The 19,454-nt window shown below is 43.7% G+C and overlaps 1 protein-coding gene across 2 annotated transcripts in view; it reads right to left on the bottom strand.

The window, feature by feature from the left end:
• Positions 1 to 19,454, bottom strand: part of PARVB (parvin beta) — a 91,649-nt gene that overhangs the window by 51,058 nt on the left and 21,137 nt on the right. The window contains exon 1 of one of the 2 annotated variants that reach the window (XM_074227139.1): positions 1,642 to 1,759. The exons of the other annotated variant lie outside the window; for it this stretch is intronic. Coding sequence (XP_074083240.1) covers position 1,642 — 1 coding nt within the window. The 5' untranslated portion in view covers positions 1,643 to 1,759. Of the gene's footprint in view, positions 1 to 1,641; positions 1,760 to 19,454 lie in introns of those variants that run through there. 2 annotated transcript variants of the gene reach the window in all.

Below are 19,454 nucleotides of genomic sequence, written 5' to 3'. Positions count from 1 at the left end.
CAGAACTGTGATTCCATATGGTCCTGTTTCATTCTCCTACTAAACCCGAGGGTCTAATTCTTCATTGTCACCCAGCATCAGACAGGTTCTACATACAGAAGGTGCCTAATAAATGTTTGTGGTTGTACTTCCTCTTTCTAGCTCCTGGTCTTTGAGTTCTGAGGTCAGGGCGTCTTATTTAAGCTCTTCTTCTACCTTCCCCAGCATACTGTATACACTGTATACAGTAGGCAACTAACAAATCTCTCGAATACCTCATTTTTCTCCCCGGATGACAGCCAGTCCAGCAAGATCGTCTGCCATTTGGAGGAGTTGGCAGTCTCGGCTCCAGGCTCTGGGCCCCTGGGATTGTTTCCCAACTCCCACATGACTGACATATTGCCTTGGCTCTCAGGGAGGGAACTTTTCAGTGGAAATAAGTGGTTTCCTTTTGGACGAGGTACTATAAGGACAGGAAAGACCTAAGTGGTCCTGGAAAGAACACACTTCAAGTAAGTCCCAATCACGCTCTGCATAATGGTAAACGTGCTTCAAAAGTTTCCTGGTCCTTGAGCACACGTCTTCCCACAAAGGAATTCCCTGGGATTAAAGCTGCCATCCATCCATCCGTCAGTTAGTCAACAAGGCCCTGGTGGCCCACTGGGCTTAGAAATGACCCAGGACCACCGATGACAGGGGCAGGATATGGCCCCAGAGGTCAGCTGGTCCAAGCCCCTCATTTTACAGAGGGGGAAACTGAGGCACAGAAGGATTAAGGGACTTACCCAAGGTCACCCAGGTGCTAAGAGGCAGAAGTGAGATTTGAACCCAGGGCCTCTGTCTCCAGAACCAGCTCTTTTTAGTTTAGGAAAGAGGGAATGACTACTTTCTCTTAGAAGAAAAGTCTGCAAAGCACTTTCCAGAGTTTATCCCTTTTGGAGTAAGAACAATCTTCCCCCTGCAGGCTCAGGTTGACTTCTGGAGGGAGCCTCAGAGGCAGCTCTGCCATTCCCTCCTTCATGCCATGGATAGGGAAACTGAGGCATGAAACATTGACATGACTTTGGGTTCTCAGCCTGGAGGCAGAAAGGACCCCGAGGCTATCAGATCTGAACACAGTCCTCTGTATGCAGTAAGAGTTTAATGAATGCTTTCTTCATTCATTCACTCACTCACTCAAGGGACTAGAATTCTACCCCAGTCACACAGTTCATTATAAGACAAGAAATATATGTTTCTGGAGAAAGTCTTTCTGGGCCTGTTTCCTTTTCTGTAAAATGATGTCATTGTGGTATCTAGGCTCTAATGCACCTTTGTTCTCAAGGTGGGCTGGAGTAGGACCTTGACCATCCTCATCCTCTTGGGTTCTAATAAACTTGCCGGTTAGAGTCCACCTGGGCTCCCCTGGGCAAGTCGCTCCTGTCTCTGGGCCTTGGTCTCCCTATCTGAAAAAGGTCCTTTCTACCCGCAGCCTGAGGATCCATGGTCACATCAATGCGCTGCGCTATCCGTGACATGATGGAGGGAATGGCAGAGATGGCCACTGAGGCCTGCAGATCCCCCCGAGGGTTATAGTGACAGAACACCTGCCAGGCAGGACCCTGCAGGGTCTCACCTGCAAGCAGGCTGAAAGACAAATGGAAGGACAGACAAAGAACTCACTGGTGATGAGGGATGCTGATGGACAGAGGACCCCGAGCGATCCAGAGCTTGGCGGAGAACGGGAGGAGGCTGCTGGGGTTCAGGACCCAAGCAATGATGCCCATGGGGTGGGAGGAGCAGAGCCTCTGCCTCCGCCTCCCCATGACTTGCCATTCTGGAGCCACCTTCTTTGGGAATCCTTAAGGAAGGAAGGCCACAAAAAGTCTAAGAGGGCAAGGCTGTTATTTCATGATACAAATTGGTTACCAAGTTATCTTATCTTGGTTGCCAGCAGCCACCCTCCAGGCCACATACATCCTTCTTTCCCTGCTCACCCTCAAAAGAAGGAAACCCATAACACAGAGGGAAATGAGGAAGGAAGGGTGGATCCGCTCTTTGGCGAGTCTTCAGAAACCCCGGGTCCTGGGCAAAGCCAACCACGGCTCTGGGGGCCTGAAGGAAACCTTCACTGGCACACTCCAAAGCCAGGCTCCAGGTAGACGAGAGGGAGGACTAGCAGTATGCCAAAAATATGGGGCACTAACATGAAAGGTGCCCAATAATGACCCCCTCCTACAGATACTCTACAGTCCTTCCTCATTTCAGAAGTTCCACAATTCTTCCCCACTCTGTTTCCATGACTTCAGAAATCAAACATTCGAAAAGAGATAATCTACAAGCCAAGTGGAGAGACTAAGGAGGTTTAAAGATGGATATTGCAAAGTATCGGTCGGGAGGCTCCAGGAGCTGCCCGCATGATGATGGTCTGTGAGGCACAGAGCAGTCATCACGGCTCCATTTTATAAATATGGAGACTGAAAAAAGGGAAGAGGAGGAGAAGGAGAGGAGGAGAGTGAGAGAGAAACGACAAGGGGGAGAGACAGAGAGAGAGAGAGAGACAGAGACAGAGACAGAGACAGAGACAGAGACAGACAGAGAGGGCCAAAAGTCACAGGAAGAGTGATTAATTGATTGGTGGATCTTTCTTTTTTTCTTTTTTTTGCAAGACAATGTGGTTAAGTGACTTGCCCGAGGTCACACTAGGCAATTATGAAGTGTCTGAGGCTGGATTTAGCTGCCTCAGTGGATCTTTTCTGGAAGCAAGGGAGGGTTGATTTGACTTCTGGGTCTAGAGGAGTGGGGAGGAAAGGAGGGGACTCTGGTGACCTGGGGATGGTAAGCAGTTGGCCAGATGGCTTGGGTGGAAGGCCAGATGGGACGGGAACCTCAGCCAGGTCTGGCAATGTCCAAAGAACATCTACATTCATTCACTCACCAATCAGGACAGTTCAGACCAGGGAACCAGTTCCAAAACTAAGTGAATGAATTTATCCAGGAATATCTGAGTATGATATCTGGAGGTTCTGTCATCAGATGTAGAAATGGAACCTGAGAAATCATTTTATTCAATGCCTTCCTTTTTTGACAGATGGGGAAACTGAGGCTCTACCAGGAATCTAGAGTTGATGGACTCAGAGGTCATCTAGTCTAATCCCTCATTTCAGAGAAGAGGAGTCTGAGGTTCAGAGAGGAACAGGGACTCCCCACAGAGGAAGTCATCAAGACAGGCAGTATTTGAAGGAGGCCCTCTCTTTTCTGAGAGGAAGAATCTCACTTTCTCCCAGAGCAGAGCAAAGCCCTTTGCGAATTCCGCCTCATTGTATCCCAAGAATAACCCCTCCAGTGGATGCTTATTATTAGCACTTTTTACAAATGACCAGTAGTTTGAAATCATCAAAGGAAGAGATGATTTTTTCCCATCCAAGTTCAGGGAAGCCCCAAAATCTCTCCTGGGAAACCCTTGGGGGTCTGGAAGCCCCAGCTTAGGAAGCCCTGCTCCAAATCCAAGATCCCTCTGGGAAATCTGCCAGCGTCCATTTGGTCCCTTCTCTGCCACCATTTATCAAGTCATACTAGACATCCCTGCACCCAGTTTCTGGGCCTCATTTCCCTATTAGACCCTCCAAGCCCAATCTAGGATATCACAAAGGAGGTAATTATTAAGTGACCAAATCAATGGAGGTTCGATGCCATTCCAGGCACGACTACTGACAATGACTGCATGTGACTCCACTGTTAAATGAGGGGCTCAGAGTCCAGACCCTAGGCCTAGGATTCCGGGGACAGCTCCTTGTGCAAAGGTCAAGGTCAAGATCAGCAGCAAAGTCCATAGCACAGGAACTGGTGAGGGAGCACTTTCCTTCTAGAGAAGCAGAAGGGCTGTGGCTACTCTCTCAGAGTAAGCAGACCATGTTTAAATTTTTATTATTATTAATATTATTATTACATTTTTGTTAATGTTTAATTTCAAAGATCCAATGAGGGACTCTGGAGCTTGCTGACCCAGACAGAGAAGGCAGAAGAAGAGGGCAAACTCAGGGGGCAGCTAGGTGGCACAGTAGATAGAGCACCAGCCCTGGAGTCAGGAGGACCTGAGTTCAAATCTGACCTCAGACACTTAATAATTGCCTAGCTGTGTGGCCTTGGGCAAGTCACTCTTAACCTCATTGCCTAAATAAATAAAAAAAAAATTTTAAAATTAGAAGAAGGCAAACTCTGGGAGGGTTTCAGGCCCACAGGAGACCCACCCACCCACCCATCCCAAACAAGAGGATGGAGGTTTCCTGAACTCTGGTCCAGGAAAGCCCCAGGAGCTGAACCAGGAGTGGGCAGAGGCCAGTGATGGAATCCCACCTCTCCTCCACAGGCAGCCACCCCTCTGCTTTCTTGGTCTCCAGTCTCTCCTCATCTAGAAAACCAGTGGAAAGATACTCCAAAGGGGAGGAAGGACTCTTAGAAACCTAAATCCCCTTGAGGACAGGAAGGTACAGTTAGAATAAGCAATTTGTTAGACTGTTATTGAGTGTCTGCCACAGGCACCATGAAGAAGATACAAAGACCAGGGGGCCTGGGATGTGTCTCTCCCTGATGCTTTCCTATATGGGGTCTTCCCTGATTCCCCCAGCTCTCAGCAGATCACCTCCCCACTCCAAAATGTTTTATAGGCATCATGTCTCTCCAATAGAATGGAAGCCAACTGAGAGAAAGGCCTCAGCAATATTCTCAGGGCTCCAGTAGTGCCTGGTGTATGGTAAATGGGAAGGGAGAGAAGAGGACATGGCATCCCAGAGCCGCTCCTAGGAATCAGTGAGTGCTTTATATGAATATTATCTCATTTAAACCTCACACTCAACCCTTCAAGGTAGAGGCTGTTATGGTCACCATTCTACAGTTGAGGAAAGAAAAAAGGTCAAATGACTTGACCAGGGTCACATAGCTAGTAAGTGTCTGAGGCTAGATTTGAACCCAGGTCTTCCTGATTCCAGGCCAAGAACTGTGGAGCCACCTAGCTGCCCCAAATCAAGGGGTAAGGACATTTGAGCCACTTCATTTGCATAATTTAAAATTTCCAGAATGGTTGCATTAATACACAGTTTTACCAACAATTGACTACTTAGTGTGCCTGTCTTTCCATAACTTTTCCAACACTTGCTTGTGACATCTTAGCCAACTTAAGGTAAAATGTCAGCATGAGATGAAACTTCAGGTTGTTTGGATTTCCATTTCTCTTATTATTAGTGATTTGGAACACTTTTAATATGGACGTATGGGGAACAGCTCCTGGTCTGTAAAATTGCTGCTTGTTGTGAATATCCATCCATTGGGGAATGGCTTAACAAACTGTGGTATATGTATGTGGTTTATGTACTGTTCTATTAGAAACCAGGAGGGACGGGAATTCAGGGAAGCCTGGAGGGATTGGCATGAACTGATGCTGAGTGAGATGAGCAGAACCAGAAAAACACTGTCCACCCTCACAGCAACATGGGGGCAATGATCAACCTTGATGGACTCACTCATCCCATCAGGGCAACAACCAGGGACAATTTGGGGCCGTCTGTGGAGAATCCCATCTGTATCCAGAGAAAGAACTGGGGAGTTTGAACAAAGACCAAGGACTATGACCTTCAATTTTTAAAAAAAGTTTTTTTATTCTATAATTTTGCTAGCTCTTATACTTTATTTTTTTCCTTAAGGATATGATTTCTCTCTCATCACATCCACCTTGATCTAAGGTTTTGAATTTCCAATGGAAACAATGTAAAGACTAACAGACTGTCTTCTGTGGGGGGTGGGGGAAGGGAAGCGAGATTGGGGGGAAATTGTAAAATTCAAAATAATAAATTAATTAAATTTTTAAAAAAAGAAATTGCTGTTAGTTGACCAAATATCTTGGAAATCAAACCCTAACCAGAGATATTTGGTACAAATATTACCCCCCCCATCAATTCCTTCCCTCCTAGGTAGTTAGCAGTACTACAGTACACAAAGAATGATCCTGAACTCAGGAAGACCCAAGTTAAAATCCAGCCTATTTAACTGTAAAATATGGTTAAAAAATAATGTCACACAATAGCTCTTAATTCCCAGAAAGTTACTGGGAAGATCAGTAAAGCTTAGACCCTATCACATAGTAGGGGCTTAATAAAAATTAATTTTATTATCCTAACAATTCATTTTACTATTAATTATAACTGATGCTATTTTAAAATTAAGAATAAATTAAATTAAAATTAACAATAATCAATTTAAAAGCTTTTTCTTTCCATATTATTTTCCTTCTGTCTTATCCTAGAGGCATTAATTCTATTTGTGCAAAAGCTTTTCAATTCACAGAATCAAAATGATCTATTTTCTCTTTTGTAACTGCTTCTGTTCCTATTTGGTTCAGAATTTATTCCCTACTCTCAGCTGTGAAAGACCTTTATGTGATCTGTTTTTCCATTTTTATGCTGTGATTTTTGAAATTCAGGTCACTTGAATTTATTGTGAAATTCAGTATAGGATGTTAGTCTCAGGCTAATTTATGTCAGAGACTGTTTTAGTTCTGATTAAATAACAAGTTCATTCCTAAGGAATTTGTGTTTTAAGCTTTATAGAACACTGGTTTATAGAGCTCAATTCTTTCCAAGGCTTTTTTGTCTAGACTCTTCCATCAACCAAAAGAAAGATACCCCCCCCACCAGGCACCAGATATTTATACTGAAGCAGCAGTTTTTATGGAATTAGAAACAAAATAGATACTCATCAGCAGGGGAATGAGCTAAACAAATTGTAGTGCATACTGTAACAGCAGTCCAGTCCCCAGAAATTACAACTATAAATACAGAGAAGCCCAAGAAGATGGCCCTGAACTGATGCAGACAGAGGAAAGCAGAGCCAAGAGAACATACGCTCCAAGACAGCAAGGAAGTAAACGGACAAGACAACTACAACAGGAGGCTTCAACATCCAAAACACATAAGATTTATCAGCAGAAATAACCTTAAAGAAGGGATATAAACCTTTGTTTTATTGCTACAACCTAAGAACATTTGATTTGTAGTTGAACTCTTTCCCCATGTGGTGACCCTTCCATGACAGGAGCTCCTTGAAAGCAGGTAAAAACCACGTGACTTTTCTATTTGTATTCTCAGTACTTAGCATAGAGTTTAATACTAAGAATTTAATAAATACTAATACTACTTAAATACGAAGAGTTTAATAAATGTTTATTCACTAAAACAACCAGAAACTGGAGACTGAAAAACTACGACATAACATGAACACCAAGAAGGAAGGGGAGGGAGTCCCATATAATGTCAGTTGTTTTCTATGTCTCGATCAATTTGGTTCAATTTTGTATTACTTTTTTTAAAAAAATTTCTTGGTTTTAAGGGTGTCTCTGCAAAGGGGAAGAGATAAAAGGGGAAATTGAGGCACTACAAAAACAAAAGCTGCTAATAAAAGTCTATTCTCTAAAAAATAAAAACTTACTTTATATTTAATATACCCTGTTTTAAAGATAAAACATGGGATAGTGGATAGGAAAGCCAGGAAGACCAGGAAGACACCAACTATGCTAACCACGTGACCCTGAGGAAATTACTTGGCTTCTCAGCATTGCAGCAAACTCTCTAAAATGGCTCCATTCTACATGGACTGCATTGGTAAAGTCAAGGCTGACTTGCATGGATAAAGGGAATTTTCTTATCTAGGATTTCCCTCTGTAAATGAAATCAAATGATCAGTTTATATCTCAATCATCTGAATAAAGATGGAGAAAAGTGTGTTAGAAAGATTTCCAGAAGCACAGACTCTCAGAACTGGAGATCTCAGAAGTGAGCTTTGCTTTTGTTGTGTGGTTGTTGTTGAGTTGTATCTGACTCTCCATGACCCCATTTGGGGTTTTCTTGGCAAAGATACTGGAGTATTTTGCCATTTCCTTCTCCAGCTCATTTTACAGATGAGGAAACTGAGTGACTCGCCCAAGGTCACACAGCAAGGAAGTGGCTAAGGCTGGATTTGAACTCAGATCTTCCAAACTCCAAGTCGACACTCTATCCACTATGCCATCCAGTTGCCCCTTCAGCCCAGCAGAATAAGTGACGTCCACCTCTGAGAGAGGAACGAGACAACAGCTAACATGCCCCCCTTCCTATGACCCTCCAGTGTCACCATATCACAAACTCTCAGGGCTAGGAGAGACCTCGGGGACCAGAGGGGTCACTTACCCAGCTCCCAGATGGAGGATCGAGCTATTTGTCAAGTAAAACAACATTTATAATAAGGTCTCAGACATAATTTAGAAGAAATAAATCGCTCTCTTCTATTTTGAGAAACTTTTAAAGAAACAACAAAACATTTCTTTCCTTTTCCACTTTTTCTTTATTCTTTTGTTTTAAAGGCATGAAAGAGCTTCGAAGTGAAAAATTGCCTAGCTACATACAGGATCCAGATGCCAGGCCAGAAGCTGGTGAGAATGTAATGAGTGGATTGATGTACTAAAAATGCTTACTAAGTCAGTCATTTTCGCTTTAAACGGTGTGGGTTTTGCTCTCCCCTCCCCAAAATGGGCCAAGGCTATATGAATCACAGGATCTTAGAAAGGGTCTAGAAGACACCTTAGGGGCCACATGCCCATCCTTCTCACTCTACAGATGAGGAAACTGAGACTTGAAGTGACTTGCCCAGCCTCATCATACATAGCCAAAGTGAAATTTTGAACCAGACCCTCTGAAATTTCAAAGACACTGGTCTATAATGCAAGGTTCTCTCTACCAAACATTAAAATCCTTCAATGAGCATACAACTTGGAGAACTGATCTTTGGGCACCTCCCTGTGAGGAAATTCTCAGACCCTGTTAGACCTCAGAGATTATTCACTGCACTTCTCAGAGCCAACCCGGGCCTGGATGCCCAAAGAATAATCACAAGTATTGTGTCTAGTTCCTCAGTCTACTGGGAAGGCGCGCAGAGAAGGAAAACAAAGAAGTGAGAGAATGAGGAAGAGAAAACAAGAAACAAACTCTTTGTTCTATGAGATAGCTCTGGGAGGGGAAAGAAGACACAGGGGCATGGGAGGAAACTTTGGCAATTAAAGACAAGAAATGTCATTAAAAATATTTTTAAAAAGAGAGAATGAAAAAGGAGGAGAAAAGGAAAGAAACAGAAAGAAAGAAAGAAGACTGTGGAAGGGGAACTTATTCACAAGAGAGAAAAGCTAGATAATTTCATGAGCCGGCCAAGTCCATGGCTCAACTTGGAACTAGCTATGCCTGAAGGACAACCAGACTGTGCAAAGCCTTGGACCCAGCAACACACTTCTAGGTCTCTGTCCCAAAGAGCTCAAAGAAAAAGGGAAAGGATCTCTAAGAACTAAAATATGAGGGGCAGCTCCCTTTGTGGTAGTTATGAACTGGAAATGGAAAGGATGCCCATCACCTGGGGAATGGCCAAACTAGTTATGGGCCATGATTGCAATGAAACACTATTGTGCAAGATGCTCTCAGAAAAACCTGGGACCACCTATAGCAACTGATGCAAAGTGAAGGGAGCAGAAGCAGGAGAACACTGTACACAGTATAACGATCAACTGGGAATGACTTAGCTATTCTCAGCAATACAATGATCCAAGACAATTATGAAGGACCCATTGAAAAATGCTGTCCCCCTCCAGAGAGAACTGATGAACTGTGAGTGTGGGATTGAAACAGGTTTTTTTTTAATTCTATGTTTCTTGTTTTTTATTGTTTATTGCTTTGTGTTTTTTTAGCTTATATGAAAATGTTTTGCATGACTTCACATGGATAATGGATGTCCTATAGCTTGCCTTTTCAATAGGTGAGAAGGGCAGAGAAGGGGGAAAATTTAAAACAAAAAACAATTTTAAGTGAACATTAAAAATAAATTTAAAAAAAAATTTTTAAGTGTTCTGTACTGTAGGTACAAATCCAAAAGCGACACAATCATAAAATCAGGATAATTATCTCTAAATTTGGAAAGAACCTTAGAGGGAGCCCACACCCTTTATTTTATAGTTGAAGAAAATACCCATCCCATGTAATTAATTACATTATCAGAGGACCAAAGTTCCAGAATTAGGAGGGACATCAGAGGCAATCTAATTTATTTTACAGATAAAAAAAACTGGGGGCTGGGGAAGGGGGGGGAAGGGGTGAAGTGACTTGCTCCAGGCCATACAAGTGACTTTATCACCATATCAAAGGAGCACAAATTCAGAGTGTCCAACCCCACCATTTGACAGACTGGACAACTGAGGCCCAGGAAACTGAAGGGAATTGCTAAAGTTCTGACTCCAAATCCAAATCTAGACAATTTGTACCACGCATTCCTTCAAAGATAGAAGACACCTTGGGGGGGGGGGGGGGGGGCAGGGGAGCCTAAGCAGCAGGGAGAAATAGGAAAGGACTCATATATAAGATACTGTTTGAACTGAGCTTAGTGAGAAGCCAGGGATTATGAAAGGCAGAGGTGAAGGGGGATTGTGTCCAGGCAGAGATGAGGGATAGAATATCCCATGCAAAGAAAAACAAGAAGGATCCAGGTTATACACTGAACTAAGTTTTACAAAGGTCCAGGGCCTGAAGCATAATTACCTATACTTTGTGGAAGAAACTGAGACTAAATGATGTGACATGGGGCTGCTAGGTGGCGCAATGGATAGAGCACTGGCCTTGGAGTCAGGAGGACCTGAGTTCAAATTCCACCTCAGACACTTAATAATTACCTGTGTGGCCTTGGGCAATCCACTTAACCTATTGCCTTGCAAAAAAACTCAAAATAAAAAAAAATTAACAAATGATGTGACCAAAGTCAGGTAGAATTTGAACCAGATTGCAAGTCCAGACCCCAGTTGGGAGAGCCTCCAGGATGCTAAAGAAAACAAAAGGCTGTAAGCTTGGAAATGTGTTATTGGCCCCATTTAAGAGATGGGAAGATGGAGGCTCAGTAATATAGTGTGAGCTGCCTGAAGCCACATAACCAATATGTGTTAGGGCTGGAAACTGAACCCAGGATTCTTGTGACTCAAGTTGCTAGCACCTTCTTCCTCTCTCACCATTCCCTGCTTTTATTTGGTATATATTCATATGTGTCCATCTCTTGATAGAATGTAAGCCCCTTGAGGACAGGGACTTGTTGCTTTTTGTCTCTACTCTTCCAAGGGCCATTATGGTTCCTGGCACAAACTAAGTCCTTGATGATCTTCTAGGTGATGGACATATCCAAGTTGGAACTCAACCTACTTCTTGGAAGTTCCAGTTCAGTGTGGGGGGATGCCACTCACAAACAGACTTCCCAAATTGGTGTCTATTTGCATGGAAAGTCTTGCTCTGCCAGTGGTCTCCCATCAGAAGGACCTCAAAACCCTCCTCAAAAGGAAAACATGTCTCTTTTTCACACACCTATGACCCATCCTTGTATAGACATGGAAACATATTAGAGTGAACAGCCCACCCGCCCCCCACTCTGCACAGCAAGCAACCCAGCCAAGAGAATGACACGTCCTATTTAAAATCCAAAGACAGCAAGCTCGGCATCTGTTTAATAACAGTTCTTCATACGCCTGTCAAACATGCTAAGTGAGACCATTTTTTTTTCTGTTTTAGAAATGAGGCTGAGATACAATCACCACCAACCACTCAGATCCTAAATGGTGCCCCACGTTCCGCAACACCGGACACCTATTCTCCCCACTCGGCCGATATAAACAGGAGATTGGGCAGGCTAATTAAAGTTCCCAGAGCTGACATAAATTAGTCACAATTTTAAAGGTAAGAACGGTTTTATTTTTGTTGTGTATCATTACATAATGTGGTGTTATACATTGTTATATAAATACAAATTGGTATTTCCATTATGGCTAAATAATAAATCAGGAGTCAGGGAAAGTAGAGGGAACTGTTGTGTCAACAATGGGAGCCAATCACAGGACCGGTGGCTACATAACTTTTTAAAAGAAAAGAACCAACAATCTTCCTTGTCTCTCTACCCCAATATAAAACAGATCAAAAAAGAAGTATGACAGCTCTGGTCCCTTACCGGGTTTAGAAGTCAGATTAGGAACAATTTTCACATCTATGGTACCAGCATCATCTCAATAGGACCAGGGAGAAAGTTGACTGTCACACTGAGAGATGAGAAATGGAGCTTCAGACAGGGGAACTTCATCCTACAGGTAACAAGTGTTGGAGGCAGAATAGGAAGATCAATTCAGGTCTTTCCTGACTCCATACTCCACAGTACAACTGGGAAGAAATGTTAAGAATCCCTTCAGTCCAGTGAGTGCAGTCACAATAATTTGTTAAATTCCTACTATGTATTGGGCACAAGGTATCTACAGAGTATAGGGGGAGATGAATGCTAAATATACACAAAAGAAATAACATAAATGGCTCTTCTGATGGCACTCCCCCACCTCTTAATGCTTCTACTCTCCACCCCCCAAAGGCTTTTCCATTACTCCATTTCTTCCATTCTCCTCCCTTCCCCTTTACCCCACCCCCAGTCAATCTTCAGTCTACCAATAGCCAGCTCCCCTTCCAATTCTATCAGGAAATTAGACTTCATTTTAACACCCTGACACATCACCCCCCCCATTACCTGCCCCCTTATTTTACTGATGGAAATCACTTGGAGTGGCAACAACCCCATCCCTACACCAGCACTGGTCTGGACCAGAGTTGAGGAGGTTCTGAAGCAGTGCAGTATTGTGAGTAGAAAGAAAAGGATGAGGGGTGGCTAGGTGGTGCAGTAGATAGAGCACTGGCCCTGGAGTCAGGAGGACCTGAGTTCAAATCTGGCCTCAGATACTTAATAATGACCTAGCTGTGTGGCTTTGGGCAAGTCACTTAACCCCATTGCCTTGCAAAACTAAAAAAAAAAAAAAGAGAGAGAGAGAGAAAAGTATGGATGGATAAGATGGGAGGAGGAAACACTAAGGTCCAACAACTGACCAGACACATGGGGAGAAGCAGAGTGAGGAGTGAAGGATGAGTGAGGTTGTCCATCTGAGTAACAAGAAAGATGGCGGTCCTCTTAATAGAAAAAGGGAAATTAAGAAGAAGGGAATTTGGGAGGGAAAGGAGTTCTGTTTGGACATGCTGAATTTGAAATATGCTGATGGGACTACCACGTGACCGTATAGAGAAAGAATGATTCAGAGGGGTAACTAGGTGGAACAGTGGTTAGAGTACTGGCCCTGGAATCAGGAGTACCTGAGTTCAAATCAGACCTCAGACACTTCATAATTACCTAGCTGTGTGGCCTTGGGCAAGCCACTTAAACCCATTTGCCTTGCAAAAAACTAAAAATAAGGCATGACTCAGAAAGACACACAAGAAAGCAGTTCATTCAGACCAAAAAACCTCATTAAGCAGATCAAAGGACCTGCGCTAGCAGATGGGAGGCCTGAAGATGAGAACAGTGATCCCTGACCTTGCAGAACTTACATTATAAGGAGGGTGAAGAGACCAAGAAATACTCAAGGTAACTTTTAAACAAAGGAGAGGGAGAAGGTTAAAGTAGAGAGATTCAGGTCAAATGTGAGGAAAAATACAAAGAGGACAGCTCACCATCACAAATACATGGATTGGTCCATGAATTCTAAACTACATAATGATTCTTGATTTGGAGATATCTAAGAGATAAATGGGTTGTCTCAGGAAGAAATCAGATTCCTGTCACTGGACAGGTTTGAGCCAAGGCCAGATGACTCCTGCTACAGATAGAGTTGGATGAGATCCAGATGGCCCCAGAGATACCTTTCAATTCAATAGTTATATGGGAGACCTTAGTTAACAGCCCCAAGAAAATTTCCCTAACCTTTCTAAGAGGATATATAAGTCCCAGAAAATCAGGTTCCATCTGTAGAGGAAGAAAATTAGCTCCCTTCCCCCTCTATGTAAGACATTTTTTAAACACTATTTATAATCTAAAATCATTTTGTTCACTTGGGAACATAAATATGTGTTATATATAACCTGAAGGGCTCATAAAATTACCATGTTTGCTAAATCAAAAATATCGTTTATTCAAATACAACAAATTTGCTCATTGAATTTACTTATGAATGTTTTTCATTTAATTTCTGTTACAATGAGTTAGAAATTGAGTCTCTTTTACTTTTTTCCCTAGTTATGAGTGAAAATTTGAAAAGAGAGAAAACTATCAAAAGTGACTGAGAAACAAAAGAGAATGAACATTCCACCCCCCATCATCTTCCATCATAACCTGCGGGACATGCATTCATAGCCCAGGTCCTCTTAACAATCCACGGAAGAGATTTCAATGAGAGACAATGAATTTGGTTGGAGGGAAGGGGAAGAATTTCATTTTAATTTCATTATAATTGGTTTTCTTTGTTATCCCACATTACTTTATTTTATGCATTTCAAGGAACCAGAGTTTAGGATCCCAGCTGAGGAGCCATCCTTCCTGACTAACCAGTCACCACTTCCCAAGTCACCAAACCTTTATTAAGCACCCACTGTAAGGCACCGGGCTTGGCCCAGGGATACAAATTCAGAGAATGAAATCATCCCTTCTCTCAAGAAGCTCAAATGCTATCCAGACCATAAGATTTTAGAAACTCAGGAATCAAAGCAGACCTCAGTACCTAAGCACTAGGGGGTAGACCATGATGCCCAGGTTCTAGGTAGCCCCTGAGAAGACCTGGCAGGTTCTATCATGTGCTCTTCCATTGTTTTCGGGCATTTCTGGAGAGAAACTAGATTCTTTGCCACAGAAACAATAGATGTGAAAAACCTAGAAAGCTAAACACATTAGAGGAGCAGAGACAAGTGTCTTTTGACTGTTTCCAGGGGTCAAAATGGCAGCACAAAATTAGGAATTTAGGGCCTATGTGTGGTTTGAAGATAGTGAAGTTAAAAGATAGGGGTAAGAATACCCTAGGAAAGGAATGAGGAAGAAGAGTGAGGAACATACGATTTCTCAGACCTAGGGTCAAAAGGACACTTAGCCACCACATTCCTAGGGCTGGGCAACAGGCCTCCCATGAACCTCACTCTTATTTGAAAAGGGAAAAAGGCAGGGTGGACACAAACACACACACAAAATTATTGTAGAAATAAAATTTGGTCAGCAGGGGAAAGGGTGAGGAGAGGGGAAGGGGAATTTTAGGAGACTAGAATGGAGAGAGATGGGCAAAAGTAAACTTCAACTATAGAGATGAGGCTAAAGGGGATGGGGAGGGGGAGGGAGGGAGGGAAAGATGGGGGAGAATCAAGTATAATATTTCGATTCCTCTTCCGTGGGAGCCTTTCTTTCAAATATTTTGAAGACAAAATGGTCTAGTGGAGAGGTCTTCCCCATGGCTCAGATGACCTGAGTTCAAAACACCTGCCTACTTCAGTCTGGCTAGGGGACCAATCATTTCCATTCTTGGGGCTCCAGACAACGTTCTCATCTTACAAAGAGCAGGGAAAGGGTAGACCTGCATTAGTGGAAGGAATTTCCTTGCCAGGAGTAGCTCTAGTCCCTCTTCCCTCCTAATCTTTTTCCCAAAGCACCAGGTTTGGTCAAACATCATGATATGGCTCCAGACCTCTCACCATGCAATGGCTCTTCTTTGAACGTGCTCCAGATGGTCAACATCTCTCATAAAACCCAGTCCAGAATCTGTCCAGAGAACAATGGGCCACTCCAGCCCTCCTTTCTCTGGATGTCCCTTCCTGAACCTGTCCATCTTTCCAGCTGTCAAGAGTATTCTGCTCACGGGTTCCATCATCAATGAGTCCAGGGCTGGTGACTTCATGGAGGTGGGGAATGGTTGGACATAGAAGCCCAGGTCTTGGCTGGAAGGGTCATGGGAGGCCAACAACCCAACCCCTCATTTTACAGAAAGGAAACTATAGTCCAAGGATAAACCAAGGAAAGTCACATGACTACTAAGCATCAGGGATGAGATGTGAAGAGTCACCAGACGGTAAGCTCCTTGAGGACAGGGACTGATTTTTGCCACTTTTTGACTCCCCAGAGCTTTGCACATTGCCTGGTGGTTATGACTGACTTAGAAGCCCAGGGAAGGGAAGGGACTTGTTCACCCTACCAACAGATCTGAACCCGGCTCTCTCTGACTGACTCTCATTTATGTCCCGGTAGGGTGTATGGCTTCTCTTGTTCTAACAGTAGTATCCAGTACACGTGATCTGGGCAATGGGGCTCATTGACAGGGCATCGAAACAGGGACCTTGAGTTCATTTCTATTCCTGGGCCATTTCTTCCTTTTCTTGGCTGACTGCCAAAAGGTTCACACTCTCCCACCAAGCAAAAGGTCAGTCCTTGGTTCTTTAGCTACCAGGCCAACCATAGAGCACACACCTCCCCTCCAAAATGGAAAATAAAATGCCTTCTTGTTTTTCTCCCCCATGAATCTTAGCTATTACCCGGGTACTCTCTGCACTCCCAAGGCTCGCATCTGTTGTCTCTCTGGCCTTCTAAAGACCCTCCCCAAGATACCATCCCAGCAGATCCCTGCCAGGCTTTGTTAGAAACCAGAAATACTAGATGGGAGGCTCAGAGGCACCACCTATATAAGGCTGAAGAACGCGGAGCATGTTCCTACTCAGTGATTAATCTCCCCCAGGGCCTATAAACAGGCCATAACTAGGGCACAAGCAGCCTCTGGGCTAAGATGAGGTCACAGGGCAAGGTTTCCTTCCTACATAGGAGCTAAAAATAAATAAACATGTATATGGGCGTAGATGTGTGGAGGTTTGCATGTATGTATCTATGTAAATACAGTGCATCTGTGTAAACATATATGTATGTGCGTGCACGTATATGTCATTACCTTTATACTTCACAACTGGGACCCTTCAGGCAAAAAGTTCACATCCAGAAAAGACTTTTTTCACCAAAATACAACAGGATTTTTTTAAAGAACCAATCATGGATATGGTTCCTGGGTTATTATTGACCACAGAAAGATTTCCACTATGGCAGCAGGGAAAGCCAAAGGTCCAGCTCAGAGACACCAATGGGAGACTTCGTGAATACTGGAAAATCTGCATGAACCATCTCCCAGCTCCCTCAGCCTCAGAGGTTATCTCCAAGTAAACCTGCTTCCATCTTGTGCATACTTAGGGGTCTGCATGTGGTCTCCCCCATTAGACTAGGAGCTCCTTGAGGAGCTTGAGGGCAGGGGCTACCTTAGGCTCTTCCTTCCTTCCCATTATGCCAAATAAAGCTTAGCATAGAGCCTAGCTAGAATCCAAAGTAAATGTTTGTTGACTTTAATATAACCATGATCCCACTCTATTTGCTCTCACAATCAGGGGTAGGCATTATTCATCACCTCCTTCATAAGAGACCCAGAGTGGGTAAGTTGGTTACACCTGCTCCAGTGAAAGAAAGCGGTGCAAGGGGTGTCTGAAGGCAGCTCCAGATCCTAGAGTCTGAGAACCTTTGACCAGAGGGAGAATCATTTAGCTAGAATTGAAGAGAAATCTTTCAGGGGTGAAACCCTTCATTTTACAGATGGGGAAACTGAGGCCCACGGATGAGAAGAAACATTGCCCAAGATCACGCATGACGATTTAATATTAATAATAATAATAAATGATAATATCACTTTAAAGATTATGAAACACTTGATGCATGTCTCATTTCATCCCCATAATATCCTTGGGAAGCAACTGCCTCATTACTCTTATTGTTATTATTATTAGTCCCATTGTACAAGAGAAACTGAGGCAGGGAGAAACTATAAGTAGAATCATTCAAGAGCTAGGACTCCAAAGTCAACCCTTTTCCCACCAATCCAGGGAAGTAGAAAGGCCACACTTGGGTTTGCAGGTGGTCCCGAACATGAGAAGCAGGCCCCGGAGGGTTTCAGAGCAGGAGAGTGGTGCAGTCAGGGCTTCCCCTTAACAAGATCACTGGATCATCCAGGGTGGATCTCAGATACAGAACTGGAAAGGACCTCAGAGGTTATTTAATCTAACCCTAACATTTTATAAATGAGGAAATAGAAGCTCAAAAGACAAAAGACTCATCCAGGGCCACACCTGAATCGAGGTCCTCTGATGCTAGCAATTGCTTTGGCAATGGAGACAAGATTGATCTTGCTAATCTCTTATCCTTTCTCTTTCTTCCTTAAGGATGTGATTTCTCTCTCATCACACTCAATTTGGATCAATGTAGACCATGCAAACAATGTGAAGATGGACAAATTGCCTTCTGTGGGGGGGGGGGGGGAGCAAGATTAGGGGAAAAATTATAAAACTCAAAATAAATAAAATCTTTAAGGCAATGGAGACAAGAGGTGGGAGACCTAATCCCCTCCTTTTGGAAGTGATTTATCCAAAGTCACACAGACAGTTGGCAGCATTGCTTCAATTAGAACCCAGGACTTTGGATCCCCTCAGTCTGAGGTTCTTTTTATCACACTACCTCCCTGCTCTGTTGAAATGTGCTTCATGATGTATTCAAGGCTCAGAGACTCAATGCTGACAGAAAAGAAGTGAAGTTGGTCCACTGCTGGGGAATCACCCTTCAGAGGGGTATACAGTCTTTCATGACTGTTCTAATTTTACATTACTTGTAAACAGGGCCATTTATAAATATTTATGCACAGCTGTGTTAATAAAGGCTTCTACTTTCATTATATAACAAAAGAAAAAGTCCAGGCTGGCGTGGGGCAGGGAGTATGGGCAAAGAGACCGGTCTGGAGGCTGGTAGCATGGGGCATGGGGTCCTGAAGGTCAGTCATTCAATAGTCAATGAGGATGGATGGAAAGGAGGGGGCAAGATCTGGGAGGCCAACACCAGACCCCACGCAAGCAGACTTCTTGGCTGTCATTCTGTCCACGTCCGGCTGAGGTGGCAGAAAGCCTCAATTAACTGTGGGTCTTGTTCAGGTTGGGAACAATTTCAGCTTCAAGCCGCCCTCACTGGCTCATGGGAGCCAGAGACATGGAGGGCCTAATTATACTGGCTCCGGAAAACCACCGGCCAGACGTTCTGCTCAACTGGACCCTCTGATGACCTCTAGGGCCAGCAGGGCCACCCCTTCAAAGCAGCAAAGCGCCTGCCAGAGTTTCATTTCCAGGTTGGGCCTTGCAATTTTTAAAATCTCCAGAGTCCGTCCCAGCCTCCTCCAAAAAGAGTTCTCAAAATTGGCCAGCCTGGGAGAAAATAAAACTAATAAATGCTGAAAGACTGTTCTTGGGACTTTGTATCCCTGAAGAAAGATGACCAACGGGGCAGCTAAGTGGTGCAGTGGATAGAGCACCAGTCCTGGAGTCAGAAGTACCTGAGTTCAAATCCAGCCTCAGACACTTAGTAATTACCTAGCTGTGTGGCCTTGGGCAAGCCACTTAACCCCATTGCCTTGCAAAAAAAAAAACCCTAAAAAAAAAAAAGATGACCGACTTCTGGGTGAGCTAGGGACCACACTCTCTCACTTGGCTGTCTTGGAGATGCTCCCCTCTTCTTTCAAGGCCCCTAACCCAGGATGGTTCCTTCCCTGA

The sequence above is a fragment of the Macrotis lagotis genome, chromosome 2 (genome assembly GCF_037893015.1).
Source record: "Macrotis lagotis isolate mMagLag1 chromosome 2, bilby.v1.9.chrom.fasta, whole genome shotgun sequence".
In the NCBI taxonomy this organism is placed as follows: Eukaryota; Metazoa; Chordata; class Mammalia; order Peramelemorphia; family Peramelidae; genus Macrotis; species Macrotis lagotis.
This window is presented reverse-complemented; position numbering and strand designations above follow the sequence as displayed.